Source organism: Callionymus lyra, chromosome 13, assembly GCF_982586985.1.
Source record: "Callionymus lyra chromosome 13, fCalLyr1.hap1.1, whole genome shotgun sequence".
NCBI lineage: Eukaryota > Metazoa > Chordata > Actinopteri > Syngnathiformes > Callionymidae > Callionymus > Callionymus lyra.
Genome location: NC_141830.1, coordinates 16,634,038 through 16,653,732, shown reverse-complemented (window position 1 = coordinate 16,653,732; position 19,695 = coordinate 16,634,038). Strand labels below are relative to the sequence as shown.

At 38.7% G+C, this 19,695-nt stretch overlaps 1 protein-coding gene across 1 annotated transcript in view; it reads right to left on the bottom strand.

Moving 5' to 3' along the window:
* myom3 (myomesin 3) overlaps positions 1 to 19,695 on the bottom strand; it is a 45,170-nt gene that overhangs the window by 23,988 nt on the left and 1,487 nt on the right. Inside the window, exons 2-13 of the mRNA XM_087806314.1 lie at positions 17,567 to 17,698; positions 13,124 to 13,186; positions 9,867 to 10,020; positions 9,516 to 9,673; positions 8,265 to 8,357; positions 7,647 to 7,735; positions 6,116 to 6,160; positions 4,786 to 4,920; positions 4,125 to 4,286; positions 3,221 to 3,362; positions 1,918 to 2,117; positions 396 to 446 (exon numbers count right to left, since the gene is read on the bottom strand). Of these exons, the coding sequence (XP_087662440.1) occupies positions 396 to 446; positions 1,918 to 2,117; positions 3,221 to 3,362; positions 4,125 to 4,286; positions 4,786 to 4,920; positions 6,116 to 6,160; positions 7,647 to 7,735; positions 8,265 to 8,357; positions 9,516 to 9,673; positions 9,867 to 10,020; positions 13,124 to 13,186; positions 17,567 to 17,673 (1,399 nt within the window). The 5' untranslated portion in view covers positions 17,674 to 17,698. The remainder of the gene's footprint in view (positions 1 to 395; positions 447 to 1,917; positions 2,118 to 3,220; positions 3,363 to 4,124; positions 4,287 to 4,785; positions 4,921 to 6,115; positions 6,161 to 7,646; positions 7,736 to 8,264; positions 8,358 to 9,515; positions 9,674 to 9,866; positions 10,021 to 13,123; positions 13,187 to 17,566; positions 17,699 to 19,695) is intronic.

The following is a 19,695-nucleotide window of genomic DNA, read 5'->3' as shown; positions in this document are numbered from 1 at the left end:
GTAACCCGTAGCCAATTGAATAAGCTTCTCTTTTGGGTTTATATAAATATAAAACTCACACTAATGAAGTCGGTGCCTCACCGCACATCACTGGATTAGATCTAACTGATTAAATGATATATCTCCTTGAGAAATGTTTTCATCCATCAAACATTATGCAGATGACCCAGCTCTATTATGTGCATTTACCGAGGGACCACCAGGGAGCTCGCGTCTCTCCTTTGTAAATACTTAATGCCCCAGTCAGACAATCAGTGGAGCGTATTGTTAAATACATAAAGTAGAGAAGCCGGGGGCGCCCCGGCAACCGAGCTGTCATCATGTATGCAGATGGCACCGTGATTAAAAAACCCTCCTCCGTGCAAAGCGCAGCCACCGAAGCACACATTTCTCACCTTCCATTTCATCTTTGGAGACGACCACCGGTCGCCCAGAGACCATGACCACTGCGAAAGGAAGAGATTTGTAAAGAGAGGAAGAGTTATCGGACAGGGGGGCGAGTTATGTGGTGCGTGATAGTGTCGGGGATAACGACCCGGCAGGAGCGCAGATTGTTTAACGGCGACTCATAAACGGGTCGTAGAGTGACCGGCGTGGACAGAGATGGTCTGAGGCAATTCAACCCTCCGTCAGTTCCTCATCTGTGGTAAATGATGCGCAGCATTTGGCCAGGACCCATCTGTGATCCCTGAAAACTCACTTCAGCTATCGCAGAAAATTCTTCCTTCTTTCTACTTTCATACCTCTGGAGTACTTCTTAAATAAGTAGTGATGGTCTGATGAGGCTTCATGAAGCAGTGTCATTATTTTCAGAGTCCACTAGATGGCGGCACTATTTTCCTTTGTTTTGAACCATTCTAATGAAACATCATCTTTAAACTGATGGCGCCACCTACTGACCTCCAAACAACATGACACTGCTTCATGAAGCTTCATCAGCTCATCACTCCTTCACTTTTATTTTTTTTCATCATTCCCAACCAACCCACACAAGTATCAGCTCCTCAATAGCAAATTATTTTTTCATGTCTTGAAGCTACCAGGAAGATACAAATAAGTAAGTAAGTAATATTTATTTATATAGCGCTTTTCGAGACCAGGGTCACAAAGCGCTTAAACAATCAAAACAATACTACTACAAGATAATACTGAGAACAACACAGGAGTTCGAGAAATTCAAGGAAAAGCCTGAACGAATAGAAACGTCTTAAGATGTTTCTTGAAGGAGTCAGTAGACTCCATCAAGCGCAAAGAGAGAGGAAGATCGTTCCAAAGCTTAGGAGCAACAGCCTGAAAAGATTTCTCTCCTCTGGTCCTGAGCCGTGTGCGAGGAACCATAAGTAGATTCTGATCCACAGACCTTAGAGCCCAAGCTGGGGTGTAAGGCTGGATCAGATCACTGATGTAAGGAGGAGCCTGACCATGAATAGATCTGAAAGTAAGAACCAGAATTTTAAAGTTGATCCTGAAAGAAACTGGAAGCCAGTGAAGAGGTTTCTAACACTCTCTAAGTAAGTAAATGTGGTGACAGAGGTTCCCCGACCTTGTACTGTAAATTTTCTGACGGAGAAAGAAACCATTCAGTTCAATTCATTTGTATCGGTACTTGAACATGATTTTACGAAAAAGGAAGGCTCCTTTATAAGAGGTTTAAAAGAGCAGGAAAGTCAACGCTGCTTTTGATGAAAGGACAGCATCCAATATTGGTTCAGGTTCTAGCTATTCAAGAAATGTTTCCACGGTTCATCCTCTTTCTTTGGTCTGTCCATGTTCGTTTGGAAGAAGCAGAATGATAAGTTGTTTTTCACAAGCATTCTAAACACAATTTTAATGTGTACCTGACCTCTTGTACTCATGCTATTGACCCATAGACCTTCTTGTAAAAAACCCTCTACTCTAAAAGTACGACTGCCTCACCCATGGTCCTCGACTCTTCCTGGGGATCCGCAGTGACGATGGCGTCGGTAGCGGTGGACGGACGGCCGGCGCCGGCTTGATTGACAGCGCGGACCCTGAACTGGTAGGTACCTCCTTCCTTCAGACCGAGTACCGGGTAGTGACAGACTTTCTGAATCTGCTCATTGCAGCGCACCCACTTGCCGTCGGCGAGATCTCGTCTGAGGCGGGAAAAAAAGTGGAACAAAATGAAAGTTGAATATTCGAGCACACTCAAATTTACTTTCAATGGATTCGCTCAATGGACCTTTATTGTGAAGATTGAAGATGATATGTCATTGGAAAGCAGAGCATCAAATTCAAGGTTGTTATATTGTCCATGCAACGAACACAGGATGAATGTTTTCTAAATCTTCCATTGTTGCCGGATTTACAAAAGGAAAATACGCAGGGATGGTGAATGCGATCCAGGATTGTCTTGGAGAACACATGTGTAGTGCACACAAAGAGCATTCTAGCCCAGATTGATTTGTGTCGCTGAGAAGAGAGGCTCCTGTTCTCCTGCGGGAGCCATTGACTCTGGTGTGAACATAATGTTCAAGGCTGATAATTACCATGTAAACCATCCATCTCCTGCAAACTCTGCCAAATGGATATTAACACTGCTGGCATCTGATGTTGTCCCGTCATCAGCCAGGATTTGATTTTCTCACCTGCAGCACTTACTGAGGCTTCTTCATTTATGCTCGTGTCTACTGATAAAACCCATGCACATGACTACAAGTCTTTTCAAACATCGTGGAATTTTATCTTATTACTGAAGGCATTAAAACTATGAATGAATACATTTATGGAATTATGGACTCAACAAAGAAAAATGGAAAAAACTATAAGATGGACTTAGAGAAAGATGGTGTCTTATAGTCTTGTTTGTCTAAACTAGGCACCTTTTTTTTTCTAATAACTGCTTTGGAGTAGTCTGAGGTTGAAGCGCAGACAGCAGTCTATATTAGACAACTCTTATGATTCGTATTATGGCAAGAACCAATCGATTAAGAGAAACTAGTGACCATCATTACTTTAAGGTCAGGCAGATCGTAAAATTGCCCAAACTTTGAATTAACTTTTGGCCTGTACTGTATCATTGAACTTAGTGCTTTACGTAAAAAAAAACACAGTTTAGTATGATAGTACGGTTTGGTATACACGGATAGTCGTTTGGTTAAGAAAGCTTATATTTCTGGAAGTTGCGAGTTTCAGACCACTCTAGACTTTTTTTTTTCCAGTGGTGACATGATTCGAAATAAGCTTTGTTTTCACTCACCTCTCCACATAATATCCTTGAACATGTGACTTCCCATCGGCACTGGGAGGCTGCCAGGTAAGGAAGACGTAATCCTTATGGATGTCAGATACCCGGACATTGAGAGGAGAAGCTGGACCTCCGATGACTACAGCTGGAGCATCTTTAGAAATGTGGACGCAGAAGACAAGAATCTGTCAGAGATAGTTGCTCTATTGCCCTGGTGTGTTTCTGACAACTTAATGGTTCTTACTTAAATAGCACTTTCTCTGCTTGTTATTCACTCAAAGCACTTTGCACGAAGTCACCCATTCACACACAAGCACACACTGGTGGCAGTAGGCTGCGACGCAGATCACCATCAGGAGCAATCAGGTTTCAAAGTTCTTTTACATAGGAATTATTTATTATTTCTATAAAAATGTTCATACAGGTCAAAATAAATCACTGTTCCTTATTTCGTCATGTATGGTTGCTGTCATGATTTTATTTTGGAACTTGTTTTTTATGTCGTTTCTGTTTCCTGAATTCCCCAGGCGCCAGATTATAATTGTCACTCCCTAGAATGTACGTTTTATGTTTCCTCATAATTAAACATGTTATTATTTACCCATTTTTGTCTATTGTTGTACCATTTCACTGTCACATATGAAGGACTTAATTTCACGTGTCTCCCTTAAGTCATAATTGCTATCAATGGTTGTTTACTTAGCTTAAGATAAGGATATTGGCTTAACTCAGTCTAGGATTATATTATTCCGAACAGAAACAAGAGTTGATTAATGTTTTTCACCTCCTACTCTGTGACATATCTTAACTAAATCCTGAGTAAACTGTATAACAATCCAGAGTCTCTTTCCATTTGATCTGCTGGCCAACATTAAATTAATATTTTTAGAAAAACCTTTAGAGTTTTTTGTGTTACCTCTGACATAGACGTATGCGCTCGATGCCTCAGTTCCGTCCCAGGTCTTGAGCCTGATGGTGTAAACACCTTCATCTTCCTTGTAGACGTTGGTCAAAGTGATGCTAGCTGTGTCGTCTGTTGTCTCAATGTTCACTGTGCTCGACTGATGCAACTGGACTCCTTGGGGAAAAAAAACACAGATAAAGTCTTAATGTTTTACTGAGACATGCGATCGATGGTGGTAAATTTTCGGTTTAAATTTATCTACCTATTTGAAAGTTTTATTTTGGTAAAATATATATTTTTTTGTTGGTGTTCTTGTTCTTGAGCATGAAAACAATGGTCAGTCACATCCTGAAGTGTGTGATTGTATTGTATACTTGTTTTAACCTAAAACATTTAGTTTGCTGTTTACTTTCGAATAATTGAGACAAAAGAAAAGAGCAATATTCAGCCCTGCTGGAGAAACTTATAGTGAGATACAAAAGAGTAAAATAAATCACTTAGAGGTCATTTGAAATTATTTAGCACTATATATAAAGTCATGCAGTTTATCAATAACATTATAAACAATAACTCAAACAACAAATCTGAAATCATCCCTCACAACCGGAACATGGTCGATGATGGTCATGTTTGTAAAAATTCTGCCGACTTCTGGTTGTGTTCCCCTCCTCACCATCTCTGAACCAGCTGATCTCTTGCTGGTAAGGCAGCAGGGGCGACGTGAAGGTGCACTGCAGGGTGAGGCTGTTCCCTTCAGTCACCCACATGGCCTCAAGTCTTGTGGCAAACCCAGCTTCATCTTTTGGCGCTGAAGAGGAAGTTAATAGAAAAAGGGCCACAAGCATTAAAACAAAGTTTGTTTTCTTGGAGAAGGACAACCATGAAATAAATCAAATTTACTGAAATATCACGTGTCTAGTGGCGACTGGCCGATAGAGGGCGCTGGGGCGCCGCCCTCCCACCGATTTCGCAGAGTTTTTTTTTTATTTCTTTATATTTTATATTATTGCATTAAAGAGATGAGCAATAGTTTAGAAATTGGAAAGTCAAGAAAAATTACTTTCGCAAAAACCTTGTACAGTGGAAATATTGTCAGAATCAATTGTGAAAAGTCTAAGAAAAGAGAAAATGTCAGTGACAAAAGCACAATGCTGCCGGAAGAGCTAATTAAATGTATGAGTTTCCCATTATTTCATTCATGTTGAAATTATGACAAAGGCAAGTTTGGAAGTTGAATCAGAGATTTTTCAGTTATCAAATGTATTTCTTATATCAACCTTTGTCATATAGGTTAATCTTTACCTTTATTAAAGCAAACCTGTGTGTCTGAATCACATGGGCAAGGGTATCTCAGCGAGTGCAATATAAAAATAAATAAATGGTGAGCAGTGGTGGAGGATACAAAAAAAGAAAACCTATAAGTTGAAAATGCATCAATCTTGAGATAGAATATCGTTCCCCAATAAACAAAAAAAAACAACCCCGGAACACACTTACCAACACAAAGACAATACTTAACCAGGACAAGTATAAGATCAACTTTTTTAAAACCAACTAAGACCCCCCTTGGAAGGCAAGATTCCAAATTGCTTATGAGCAGAGTTATATAAGCTCAAAGACCACAAACACACCTGCTGTTGACCATATTTTCCCCCGACTGTTTGTTACACAATGAATAATCGAGCAAATTATAAATCCCACGTGAGTTTAACATTGAGCGAACTCAGATCAGGATAAAAGCTTCAAGCAAAGGCAAAGGATTAAAACTTGGCGTATCAACGTCACAACATAAATGGTTGATCATATAAATCCAGCTTCATTTCCAGGAAAAACCTTAGCAGAGCATCAGGTCTAACAGCTCTTCTCTTCTGGAAAAATTAGTGCAGGCTTGTGTCAGAGTCTTCAAAGCCCCTCCAGCAGCCCTCATGGTTTGCAGCAACATCAAAGTGTAGCAGGGAAAATGAGGGAGGACACTTTTGATTACGCCCCGGCAGGAAACTTACCGGAGGTCTGCAGCTTTCCTGAACCTGCGATTGCTCCTTGATATGCTGGATTGCAGAGCGGCAAGGCGTGAACGATGGAAAGAGAGGAAAAAAAAGAAAAAAAGAAGAAAAACAAAGATATTGTGAGGCCTATAATAAAGCGAGTGAACAAAAGGAAAATATAATCTTGCAAAGACACATTGCACGTCATCTCTCGAAAAAAAAATGGTTGAATAACATGTAAATATCTGCAAATATTCTTGAATAATTTACAGGTAATATTGTTGGAACAATACTGTATATGTCTGAGGAGGAGTCATAAAGAAAACACCCAATTGACACCTTTGTTATCGGGCGCTGAACCTTCCATAACTCAAAATGCCACTGTTATTATCTACCGTCTCCAAAAGGCGATTCAGCCAAGTGCATTGTCTTCTGGCACTCTAAATCTAACTCTGGAGAAAAGTTCACGCTTCTCTTATTGGGATTGATGTCAGGTCCGGGAGGGAGGAAGATAGTTAATCATACGATTTCAATGCCAAGTACTACTGGAGTACGAAGGACAAGCTCTGTGCAGTAAAGATCTCTCTGTAAGAACGTTTTAATTTATTTATTTTTATGCATGTGCTAGAGGATAATGTTTTACAGGTGGTAAAGCTTCATTAAACTTGTTTTTTAAGTTTTCTAAACCATCTCATTTACATTTTGTTATAACATTGAATTTCTTAGCTTTCAACACGTAATGCTAATAATTATAAATATTTTATTTTCTTCTTTGACAAATAATAAACAAATAAAATATAAGTATATATATATAAAATGTAAGTATGACCATAACGTCAACATTTTTAGAAACGCATTTGGAAATGGTTAGCACGATTCCTTATAGTACGCAGAAGATATAGTTCCATTATTCCCTTGTGTTGTCTCTGGGTCAAGGTTCACCTTGGTACCATAAAAACACAATTGTTTTCAGGCCTTTGGGTCACTTTGACCCAGGGCCCGCCCAGCTTTAAGCCAAATTTAAAAATGAAAACATTACAATATATTGAATATGCGAAGTAAGAGATGGATTCTAAGTTACAGTTTAAATCATATTTTTTTGCCTTTGAAAACCTTTAATTTGCATTGATATGAATTGTATGGTCTCATGTATTAATTATCAGTTGTTTGAATGGATTAAAATGAGCATTAGGAATTCATATAAATCACTATATGGCTGGACTCTATTAATATGATGCAGATTTTATAGGTAAAGTACCATCTACCATTCAGACAAAATGTCTCCCAAATGACACAGTGATTCGCTCCTGAAGTAGGCTTGATCAGATGTCAAAATTGTCAATTTTTCCAATGCCAAAAACTGGTGTGGAAGTGAACTTGAGTGTTCAAAAGAGTCAAAGCTGACGCCTGTCTAACCAATAACATAAAACAACTTTAAACTTTAAATCATCGAAAAAAATCACAATTTGACATGACATGGACAGAACAATTTTAATGGCAGAAACAGCTGTGAAGTGTCGAGCTGACGGGAAAAAAAAAAACGACTCACAGTTCACCACCAGTGTTGCGTAAGAGGTAGCTTCACCCAGAGGACTCTTGAGCACCACTTTGTATTCGCCAGCATCAACAGGAGAGCATCTAGGCACAGTTTCATTTAGCTGTTTAGGTAGTCAAAGGCTGTTGGTTTTATACATCCACATGAGGATAAAAAAGAAAAGAAAAGAAAAAGTACCTGATTGTACTACTATTTAAAATAATGGTACTTTTGTACATATTACAATATATTTATATACCGAACTACCTGAAGAACTTATTGCTTATAAGCTTTGAAATAAATCATGTATAACCCCAATGTTCAATTATTTATAAATGTCATTTTAAGAAACTTGATATATTTTCTAGAGTTATCAGCTAGTGATAGGATGATGAAGCTTCATGAAGTAGTGTCATATTTTTAGAGCTCTGTAGGTGGCGCCATCAGTTTAGAAATGATATCAGGTTTCAATATAAAAAATAAAACAAACGGAAGTAGCACAAGCAAAATGTGACAATAAGGTGAAAACTTGATCTTAAAGATGTTTTAAATGTCATAAAATTGATTTTGTTCATGATACCTTATATTTTTACAACGATATTTATAAGACAAGATAAGTCATAATTCACTTACCTTCTTATCTCCAAAGTAACAACGCCATACTTTTGCTGCAGACCATAATTCCACGGTTTCCACGATGATTTTATGGCCACACCATCCTTAAACCTTTGATAAAAAAAAAGTGTTAGTCTTTTCAGTATGAAAGTGCAACGATTTCCACTCGGGTGTTCTCCACTGATGCGTCCACGTCCATCGTGAAAAAATAAAACCTGAACTTGAAGGAACAAAAACCAGCAGGAGAAGCCCTTTGATCTCTGATGCTGTCTTTTCCAAGGCATTGTGGAGGGCAGTTTTGGGGTCCAGTAGGTCTCATATGGAATTGGGGAAACTCTCCAGCGAAAGTTTATGAATACTGAGTGCCTGATCTCTTTTCCTCACACAGTCTCACAGCAGCAGAGGTCGACAGTTGGTTGACAGGTTGCTGTACTTTACAGAACTTTCTTGAATATTCATACCCATGATGATACCTGCGGAATCACAAGTTCTATCTTCAAGGTTTACAGGCACAAACATCTAAAACTCACCGGAACTACCTCATATTTCAGTAAGAAGTGAAAGGCCAGGTCAAAATCTAATAGAATAGATAAATAGAATTCTATTAAGAATTTCTTTGATGAATAAACGATTGTTTAATGCTTGTGTTTTCTCACCTGAAGACAAATGTATTTGAGGTATCCCTGGTGTTAATATGCATATGTATTTATGGAAGCCAGGGAGGTTGTTCACTAGTGATGGTTTGATGAAGCTTCATGAAGCAGTGTCATTATTTTCAGCGGTCGCACTATTACCTTTTTTTTTTAACAACTGTTCTAATGAAACATCACATCATTTTTAAACTGATAGCGCCACCTACTGACCTCTGAACAACATGACACTGCTTCATGAAGCTTCATCAGACCATCACCATTGTTCACCTTGACTCAGAGACAACACAAAGGGATACATCAAACACATTTGTTTTCAGGCCTCGGGGTCAACTTGACCCTGAGATTACACAAGGGTTAATAGCATTGTTTATTCATTTTAATAGAAGTTACACATTATTTAAGCATGCATTGCAGCTCTAATGGAAGTCTATGAAAGTACTTCATTATAATAATCATCTCATGAAGAAATTTAAATTACAAAGTTGTTGAAGCTCAACAACATCAACTAAATCCAGACGTCTCGACCTTCCTCTTTCTCTATATCAACTTGGGAAGATTAACTGTAATATTCCTTCTGATTGTTTCAGTTATCAGTTCTTATTTTTGTTTTGTTTACCATGTGACCGTTGGAGGAGGACACCCCTCAACCGTGCAGGTCAACACCACCTTCATACCCTCCCAGACGGTGTGGGCTCTCAGCGGAATAACGAAATCTGGAGCTTTCCTGCTCAAGAGTTCGAGGAACTGCTTGTATTCAAACGCCTTTTTTTCCGCCTGAAGTAAAAAAAAACGAAAACTAGTAATCAAAAGAAAAATCAATTATACAAATGATCTTAACTTTGTCATGAACAAACATTGTAAAATTCGATGACATTAGTGTGAAAATATGACGATACAACTTTAAACCAAGAGTCTGGTGTAGAGAGAAACACTGTTGTTTTATTCATGAGCCAATTGTTCATTTTACCTTCGTGCGAAGCGTTTTACTGTCAAAGTGCGTCAGCAGCAGATGCTGGTTCCTCATCACGTCCATCTCCAGCTTCTCTGCTTCGTTACCAAACAGCGTCCACTTGCATCTTTGATGATACTGTTCTGCAGCTACAGTTTCCTTCAGCGCTTCCCTTCGTAGAAACAGATCAAGAGGAGCATCAGTGTTGACTCCAAAGAATATCACAGTGTCCTAATGTGTTCATGGTTCAGGTTTATTGAAGTCTAGATATAAAAAATACATAATGGTCAATGGCCAGAAGGCTCTTAAGAAGGGTTCGGCTAAAACGAAGAGCTAAGATACTGTTGTTTTTGTGTAGTTGCTAGAAAGCCCATACATTTTAAAATGTTTTAATTGTTATATTGGAGTGGAAAGTGTCTTTTCTTATTTAGTTATACAAGTCCTGCGTCCTTGAATGCATCATTTACTGCAGGTAATTCTTTTTTCTTCCCATATTGTCAACTTAACAGGCAACTAATGTGAAAACCAAACTTTCAAGACTCACTTTCAAATGTTGAATTCTCCAAGATGCAGTAAGTCCCTCATCATGACCATGTTTTAAACGTAATACTTTATAAAGTTTTCCTCGGCGAAAGAGAGGTTATGAGAGCAGAGTCCATTATGACGTAATAATGGCTTCACTCCTCCTCCAGCCAGCTGTAATCACTTCCTGCTTTGTTTATACAACGAGTCCCTTGGAGGCGGAGACCAGGATTGATAATTTGCGGTGACAAACCTTGACAGTGACCAATTAATGGTTGTGGTAAACAAGATTTCATCTCCAGAAAAAAACTACCATTTTCAGTGGTCGGTAAATATTTAAATGAAAACTATTTTGTACAAACAGAAACATGCTGATGAGTACTAGTACTAGTACTAGTAATAGAGACACTTGAATCAACACTTTAGTTTCCCTTTGAAAAAGCTTTAGAAAAACCAATACAGCGTAATGAGTAGGTATTCTTGCGTGGTCATAATTGTCACCATTAATATTATTGATTTGAAAATAGAGTCACTGTGTCATGAAGCTTCATCATTCACAAGTCAACTTTTGAAAAAAAAAGAAAATATATATTTTGGACCCCATTCCGGTACCTTCTATTGGTATCTTCTATTGTTTGATCGATGGCGACCAAACTTAATTCGTTTTCATGCCCACTCTTCTCCGTTGGAACTTTTTGATTTGTGTCAAAGTGGCACCAGAATGAGTTCATGTTGCATATTGAAGAGGTGGAGAGTGAAAGATTTGTGGATGATTGGAGGGCTTCATTTACGGTGACGTGGGAGGGGGCAGCTAACAAGGAGCCAAGTTGGCAGTGACACGCGGCTGCAGCTGAGGCTCATTACTGTCAAATGTGTTTTTGTCTTTGTAGAGGAGGTAATTTCACCCTCACTGGCTTCCTTTCTCATCACTTTTCTCTTGGCAACTTCATCCTCCAGTGTTGCTCATCCCTCCCTCCATTGCACATCGACTGCACATCTTTTTTAGTGGTGCCAGCAGCTCGCCGGGCAAAAAGTCATGCGAAGACTTGAAACGCACTAAATCATCTTCAACATGCGTTCGGGAGAAGTTTCCGATCCAGCATTCTGAGGCAGATGGTGGGATAATGTCAGTCGCACGTGGAAGACAAATGCGATTCAAAAGCTCAAACGGGCCTGGAGAGATGCTTCTGGACAAGGTGACTTTTCCCCGAGAGAAAGTTGAGGCAATTTAATTGACAGGCGGTGACTCTCCACTTTCTTTCCATTGTCACTGACTTCCTCTGACCTCATGGGATTATTTTTAGATGTAGGCCTCCTCCCTGACAGCTGAGCAGTAATCCATCCAGGGCGGGTTAATATCATAGCACTTAAAAGGAAGAGACGGTTGTACATATTTAGAAAATACTAATTTCAAACATGATTCATCCTTTTATTTGAACGAGGCGTGACTGATATTGAATGCATCAATCTTTATTAGGATAATACGTTGAACATTTTTTCGTTCTATTTTAAGACTAACAAAAAAACATGTGGTGTCTCATTTGAACCATTAAAACAAAAACGTTGCACCTGCCTTGTTTGGAATATTAAAGCAGCACTATGCAACATTTTTACCATGTTTTTAAAAATATATATATTTATTTTGAAAAACCTGAACATCCTCATGACCAACAAGCGGTAGTGGAGACGACAATTGCATTCGTTTTTTCATATAGTACTTTTTGAAGCTGGTGAAAACCTGTTTTTTTTTCATCTTGTAAACAAATGCTAATTATGACTATGCGTAACAGAGACACTGGCTTCATGATTTCGAAAGACCGCGTCATAGAGCTTGTTGTGTTTCCACCTTACTTTTAATTAAGTTGAAACACGAACTGCTAGTCAATAAAACATTCTTCGGAAAGGTTTAATGATTAAAAGTCATGATGTTTTTGACTACTACTACTCTGGTTTTAGAAAAAAAAGATTACACCAAAATTAAATGTTGAGATGTTGAAATAACATTAATAGTCATGCATTTGCATCAAGTTTTTACATATTTGCGAATACTGTTAATTTGTTGATTTTTACATTTAGGAAGGACTAAATGAGGAAAGATATTGGTGCAGAACAGATGTTTCTACACACGTTATATTTATATTCCTCTAGATGTAGGATTTTTTTTTCAAATCTCCTCAAGGTTGAACATCTTGCAGTGTTTTTTTCTTACTATAAAGATACATGTGGCTGTAAATCAGAAGCTATTTCCCCCAAACTTAAGAAGGTTGTTGTTAAGATATTGTTCCTTCAAGTCAACCCATAATTTATGAGCCTATGACACAAGGATGAAATCTCATTGGGTAGATGAAGGTCTTGTTTGGCATCACTTGCTTTTATTTTGTCCGTCTGGTGACTTTTAGAATAGAATAGAATAGAAAAGCTTTATTCATCCCCAGAGGGGAAACACACTTTCACAACAGCGCAGTTGGAAAAAAAAAAAAAAAAAATCACAGATTCACTGACTGATGGTGAACCAGTACAATCTGAACGTATCATAAACTTGAGGAATAATTCCAGCAATAGCTCGGGATGAAAAGTAGGAGTGATGGTCTGATGAAGCTTCATGAAGCAGTGTCATTATTTTCAGAGTCCACTAGATGGCGGTCTCTGCACTATCTTCCTTTGTTTTGAACAACTGTTCTAATGAAACGTCACATCATTTTAAAAAGTATTGGGAACAGAACAGTAATAGAAAATAAATCCTTGTGTCTCACCATGTCCTCATCACATCCGCCGGGATGATTGGAATAACGTCTGAATATGTGACGTCTTCATCACTGCGGATGAAAAAAAGAGAATATGAGATAAAAGAAGAGAAAATCATCAAATGAGGGTTAGGAAATAAAAAAAATATATATATATTAGCCTGGATATGTGACACAGATTATGATCGAAGTCAAGATCATCGGGTTTGCTAATATAACGTGTAAGTAAAATCTTCTCTGGTTGCAAACAGTGAACGAGTGAGTAAATATGCAAAGTAATGTTTGCCCAAAGACTCCAGGGATTCCGTTTAAAACTGCCAGTGCTTAACTGAGAGCAGAGAACTGCTTAAATGGATCTTTCTTGTGTTTCCTCTCCCTGTTGTGTAGAAGTCTCGTCAAACAATGCGACAAGAAATAGAAAAAAAAGGCAGAACCTGTTTGGAATTTGTCAATAGTGTCGCAGCCACAATACCAACTGCCAGTCTTTGCCTGGATCATGTTGTGTATTTTTTTAGATGTGTACAGCTTCAGCCTCCAAATGATAAAAATTTAAACTTTAACCAAAGTTGAAATGCTCAGAAAAGACGCCAAGAAAAAAAAGGTTACATGACAGGTGGGGCAGGTTTTGACAGGAACATCCGACAAGGGTGTGAACTGGACGCTTCGTCGCCCGGCGTTATGGTCGTGTCATTAGTGCGAGATCGAATAGATACCTGACGCCTGCATCCGCACGGGAAAGTAAAAGTCAAGAAGAAATATAATAAGACAAACTAAACAAACCAGGATAAACTCTGATTTCCATCAGGGCTGAAGTGGAGAGTAAACATTACAAAGTTAAGTAAACAATTGCGTACAAAAATGTTCAGTGAACCCAAATACACTATAAAAGAGACAAGACAAGGTCCCTCAAGGTCGATCAGCTTGAGGGTCGTCCTGTAACTGGAGAACATTCCGTCTTGCTTCTCCACACCTCATGATAAATGGAGCACTTGAGCAAGAGAATCTGCGGCTGACGACAGGACGTTAAGATCCTCGACACAACAACAACAACCTTTTCATATTTGCCCAGGTGTGTATCAGCAGCTGCAGGCGCAACTTTGAAGCGGCAAATCTACCAACAAATGATGAAAACTGACTTCTGCTTTGCTTTGTTGGGTAATTTCGCAATTCCACAACGCTGACAGAACAACTTCTGCTTTTGCTGCTTTATTTTTCAACTCCTTTATTTAGCTTCCCTGTTGGTGCAGAGAGAAGAGGGGGTTGTTTAATAATGTAGTGCAGAGCCTACGGCAGAGAGCGACATCTTAGCCCACAAATGTGTGCACGCACAAACAAAGCAGCGCAACCGTGCACACCTGAAAAAAAGGCAAACAAACTTCGTGATAAGAGAGAAGAGCTCAATTGTGATGGAGGAAGCCGACTATCTGTGTGTTTACGAGCATCTCGTTCCTCTTAAAATGTATTTGTGAGTAAACAGGAGGAAGTTATTAACCGTACGAAACCTTCATTTATCAAAGTCAGGGTGTATTTTCTCTTTTTCAGGGGAGGTTTGAGTATACAAATAGTCTAAATCTGTGTTTACACACATATTCATGTATTTAAATGAGGGTATAATCAGGAAACTAATGTGAAAACCTAACTTTCCTGACCTACAGCCAGCTGTAATCACGCCTGGATTTGTTTATACAATGATCCCCTTGGAGGTGGAGACTTCCTGGATTGATGACACACGGTGACAAACCTCAATGCTTGTCCAATCACAGCATGAGTGGCTATGGTAAACAACTTGAATATCCAGAAAAACGAGAGGTTACAAGAGAGAAGCCCATTATGACATATTAAACTGTAATAACGCCCGCTTTGATTATACAACGAGTCTACCTTGATTCAATACACTGCGTGACAAACATTGATGCTTACCAATTTTTTTTTAACAAAGTATCATCATTTGAAATTGCATGGCTCTGCTAAGATGCTACTTTTCACACACCTTTGTGACAACAGAGAATAGATTCAAACAATAAAATAGCTTCCATGATTGAAGAAGTTTGTTTTTTGGCTCATGGAAGACACTAGATTTCCTGACCAGGATTCAAACCCTTGCATACCTCGCATGAGCCTAGCTTCATAGCACTATGGCTCCATGTTGCAATGCAAATTTTCCAAGGTCACCTTTTTTACATTTTTCTTTCTTCTAATTTGTGACCAATTATGTAAACCCTTCGGTATAGACAATAGATGCAGAATAACTATTCCAAAATATGTTTTTCTCAAAGGAAAAAACAAATTAAATCATACAATGACAAATTAGTTTGTTAGAAACATATCAATTTCATAACTTTATGACATCAAGGGAGCAGCATAAATAGAATCATGTCAACCTGGCTGGTAAGTGTTCCATTAGGGAAGGTCCCATTGGGAGGAGGCTCCTGGGCAGACCCAGGACATACTGGAGTGATTATATCCCGCTAGAATACACTCCCCTCTGCTGTCCAATTTTGGATAAGCCTGAGACGATGGATGGTCTAGTAGAAGTCGTATATCATGCATTTGATGCTCACCATCACACACAAGTCACACAGGAAACAGATTGATCCTCGCCACTAGGGTTCACAAGTAAACCTCATTTATACTCTGGAGGAATGTTGTTTGGAAGAGAAAATAATAGTTTGATAGAGTCTGTGGGTGTTGGTTGACCTTTTATAAACAACCTTAGTTTATATGGAATTTAATTGGACGAACTCTGCGAAGCACGGCAGTTTTCTGTTACCGTGCTGTGCTTTCCAACTGCCATACCTTTATTACTTGTTTTGTTTTTTTTATCCATCGAGTGATGAATGACTCGTAGGTGTTTGCTGCACAAAGTCAGCGATGATAACAAGCCTTGATAATGGACCACTTCAAGCCAGCTATGGGGAACATGCTGAGAATGTTGCTGTCTCCGTTTATTTTTGTCTTATTTTCCTTGGTGTAATATTTCATGTTTAAGGCCTGGCTGTCTAAAATAAACAGTGAGCAGCTGTATGATGCTGGCTGATGTCCTTCTGTGTCAATGTTTTACTGTAAATACCTGGAATACCAGGCATTGCTGGAGGCTTTGATGTTTTTAAGGTTTAGAATGAGACTCAAGAACTGATATTTGCTATTTGCTATTCTGCCAAAAAATAAACGAAAAAAAAAAAAAAAAAATTGAATTAAGCTCAAAACCCAGAACTATTTCTTCCTAGTATCGAAGCTCCAAAACCAATAATAAAATTGGGGTAGCTTGGCATTTACTTATTAACTAAAAATTTTGAGGTTTAATCAAGAGTACAATATATATTTTTAACCTATTACATGAGATTTAACATCGTGGTGTTGGAAAAGATATCGATCTGGCGATATACGGGTAATTCCAAGCTTCTGTATGGATATTCGCCATTTTCATTTTTGGCTGGCAAATGCTATTTAATGTGTTACTATAGTTTGTTTGTGGAGGATGCTTCAATAATGTGTGTGTAAAATGAAACAATTCCATTTATTTCACAATTAACATGCAAATATTACGTGATTTCTTTTTCATTTTCTGTTGCAACTTCCGGCAGCTGGATAGCAGCACTCATTAGGTCCTCTGCAGCTAAATGTACATTACAAGATAAATGACTGAGGACGAGAGGATACACTCTTACGACTCCATGTTGCGACTTTGTCAAGAGTCATGTCGGAAGTCAAATATTTAGGCAATACTAAACATATATCCTTGTTCCTACAGTATCACAATATGTTGCAATATATGTTTCCGGTGTATTATGATAGATTCTTGCCAATACACACCCCTAGTATCTACTGCAGCACGGAACTTAAAAGGCAACTATAAAATTCCAACTTTCCTAACTTAAGTCTTAACGCCAAGATGCAGTAGGTTCGACGTTTTTAAGTTATTACTTTATCTCGGCAAACGAAAGGATGCAAGAGCAGAGTCGATTATGGCGTAATAATTATTTTCATGCTTTGTTTATACAACGAGTCCCTTAGAGGTGGAGACTTGTAGGATTGATGACATGCGGTGACAAACCTTTGCACTTTAACCAATCACAGCAGAGTGGGTGTGGTTTTGGTAAACAAGATTTCGGGTCCAGAAAAGTGTTTACAGTGGGCGGGGCTTAAGCACATTTCCTAATGTAAATATTTCAATGAAAACAGAGTTTTGTACAAACAGACACATACTGATGAATACAATATCTATTTAAGACACACTTAAACCAACACATGACACATTGACATTTCAAAAATGAGTGGTGGGCTATGAATCATATAGTATGATGTTCCTGAGCGTCCAGAGTTTATGTAACATTTATGTTGAATTATTTAGTGAGTTATTCAGTTTGTTTTGATATTTTAATGGCAAACAAGTGCGGTCACACATCATGTGCACAAATCCAGACCTGAAATATGCTAGAATTTTTTTTTTACCTGGAGGTGAACGTCTTCTTCTTCTTATGGGAGGAAAGCTGCATGCTGTGAGAAAGCCGTGACGACGACTCCTTCTGCTCCCGCTGCGTTACACTCCTGGTTTCCATAGCGATGTAAAAAGAAAATCGGTTTCTGAGGGCGAAGGGAAGATTACAGGTGAGGAGACAATGTTCTTGTGAGCTTTTCCACGACACACTAACATTTTTTGACGCCTGATACTGTATTGTTCATTTTCGCTGGATCTCGATCCTAATGACCACTTTAATCTGATGAAGCCTCGGCCTTGAGAGGAGTCGTAGCCGTCGTCCTTCTTTGTATTCCGCCGAGACCTTCTAGTCACGTTCCTGCTCACGAGGTGGCGAGGTATAATGACAATTTTGTATGGAGCTTGTGCCAAAGTGCAATTTGTCTGTCTTCCCTCTGCAGAGATCATTGAGACGTACTGAGGTTTGTAGAATCAAAGCCATGCTGGCCTATTCAACAGAGGATGAAAGTGCTGTTGATGACTCAGGAAATTAAAACCTGATTTTTAAGCCGCACTATGTAACATTCTAATAGATTTTATCTGTGATTGTTTAATTTTTTAACCGTCATAGCTTGCTCTCTCTAAACATGCTAAGCAAATTTGAGAGACTACTGATGGGTCAATGAAGCTTCATGAAGCAGTTATTTTCAGTGTCCACTAGGTGTCACTAGGGATATATAAACTGGTCCGACAGTGTGACAGAAACAAACATGTTCAAGCCAATGTAATGTAGCTTTGATATTTTAAAACGTTTTCTCCTATTTTCGTTGTCATCTCATCATTTTCTGGGCTTCGTATCTGATCCCCAAAATACTGCAGGAAACAACCTGTGTCTTATCATCCTACAGCGTCTGTGACCTACAGTAATACATAATACATACATACTACTAATAATACTTATTGTTATTTTTATTTATGAAGGCACCTTTAAGAACACGCAAGGACACCGTACAGACAGATAAAAAAAAAAGAAGGGTGAAAATTGTTTTCAAAGTTAAAAGTTAAAAGGATGTAAATAGATCTATATCAATCAAAAACTTTCCCTTTTAGCTCAGCTCTTATTTTACTATAATTAAATAATAAATGTCAACTGAACTTGGGGAATGATATGAACTCAAACTTAGTCATGAAATTGGCTGAAAATTATGTTTTTTGCCTTCAATTTACAGCAGTTCAAGACAATAGATAATACAGGAGATAGTGCCACCTAGTGGGCACTATTAATAAGGACAATGTTTCATGAAGCTTCATTGACACATCACTAACATGTGACGATCGAAACGAACCAAAAAAAAAACCTCTCTGCTTATTGCACATTCTTAATTTAATTTCCTAACTAAAAGAAAAGTACAGTAAAAACACAAAATGTTCCAAATCCCCTATTAAACACTCTTTGTCATCTCATATGTCAAAACGATGGTCGTAAACCTCGTGAAGACATAATTAAAGAGTACAATTTGTGTTAAATTAGATTGTCAGTGTGACACGATGCTTACAATGGATGAATCACAGCCTCGTCTGCTGCTGTGCAACAAATTATTCATCAGGTGAGGTCTGCCACGTCGCTGCCCATCATCAATCACCACTCAGCTCTCGGGGAAATAAGTTCGCCGTGCACCCGGCAAACACAATCAGGCTTGTTGCCGAGCTACCTCCTGATGCCGGCAACATCAATGACGCCTTCTTTCACGGCCGCAGCTAAGGCTTTGACAGCTCTATTTATCTCTGACCCAACTCGGGGAAAAAAAGTCTCTGCCGTGCCATGATGTTTTCCACTGTCAATATATGCAATACGCATATAGCTTTACATAAAAGCCAGAGGGATACCTGAATGTTTTAATAACCACAGTTGATGCTAACACGCACAACAACAGCTGCTATTCTAAGTAGAGATGGAAGAGGTACACGACTTTACTGACTAGAAAGAGTGAGGACAATGGGTCAGATGGGGGAGATAATGGAGATAAACCTTGGTACATAATGTATAGTATAATATGGCCGGACTGAAGAGATTCACGAGAGAGACAAAGGCCCGTTAAACCAGCTGTTCTCCACTGAACCAGCCAAAGTACACTCTTCTTAGTGGCAGTAAAACTAAAGCTCA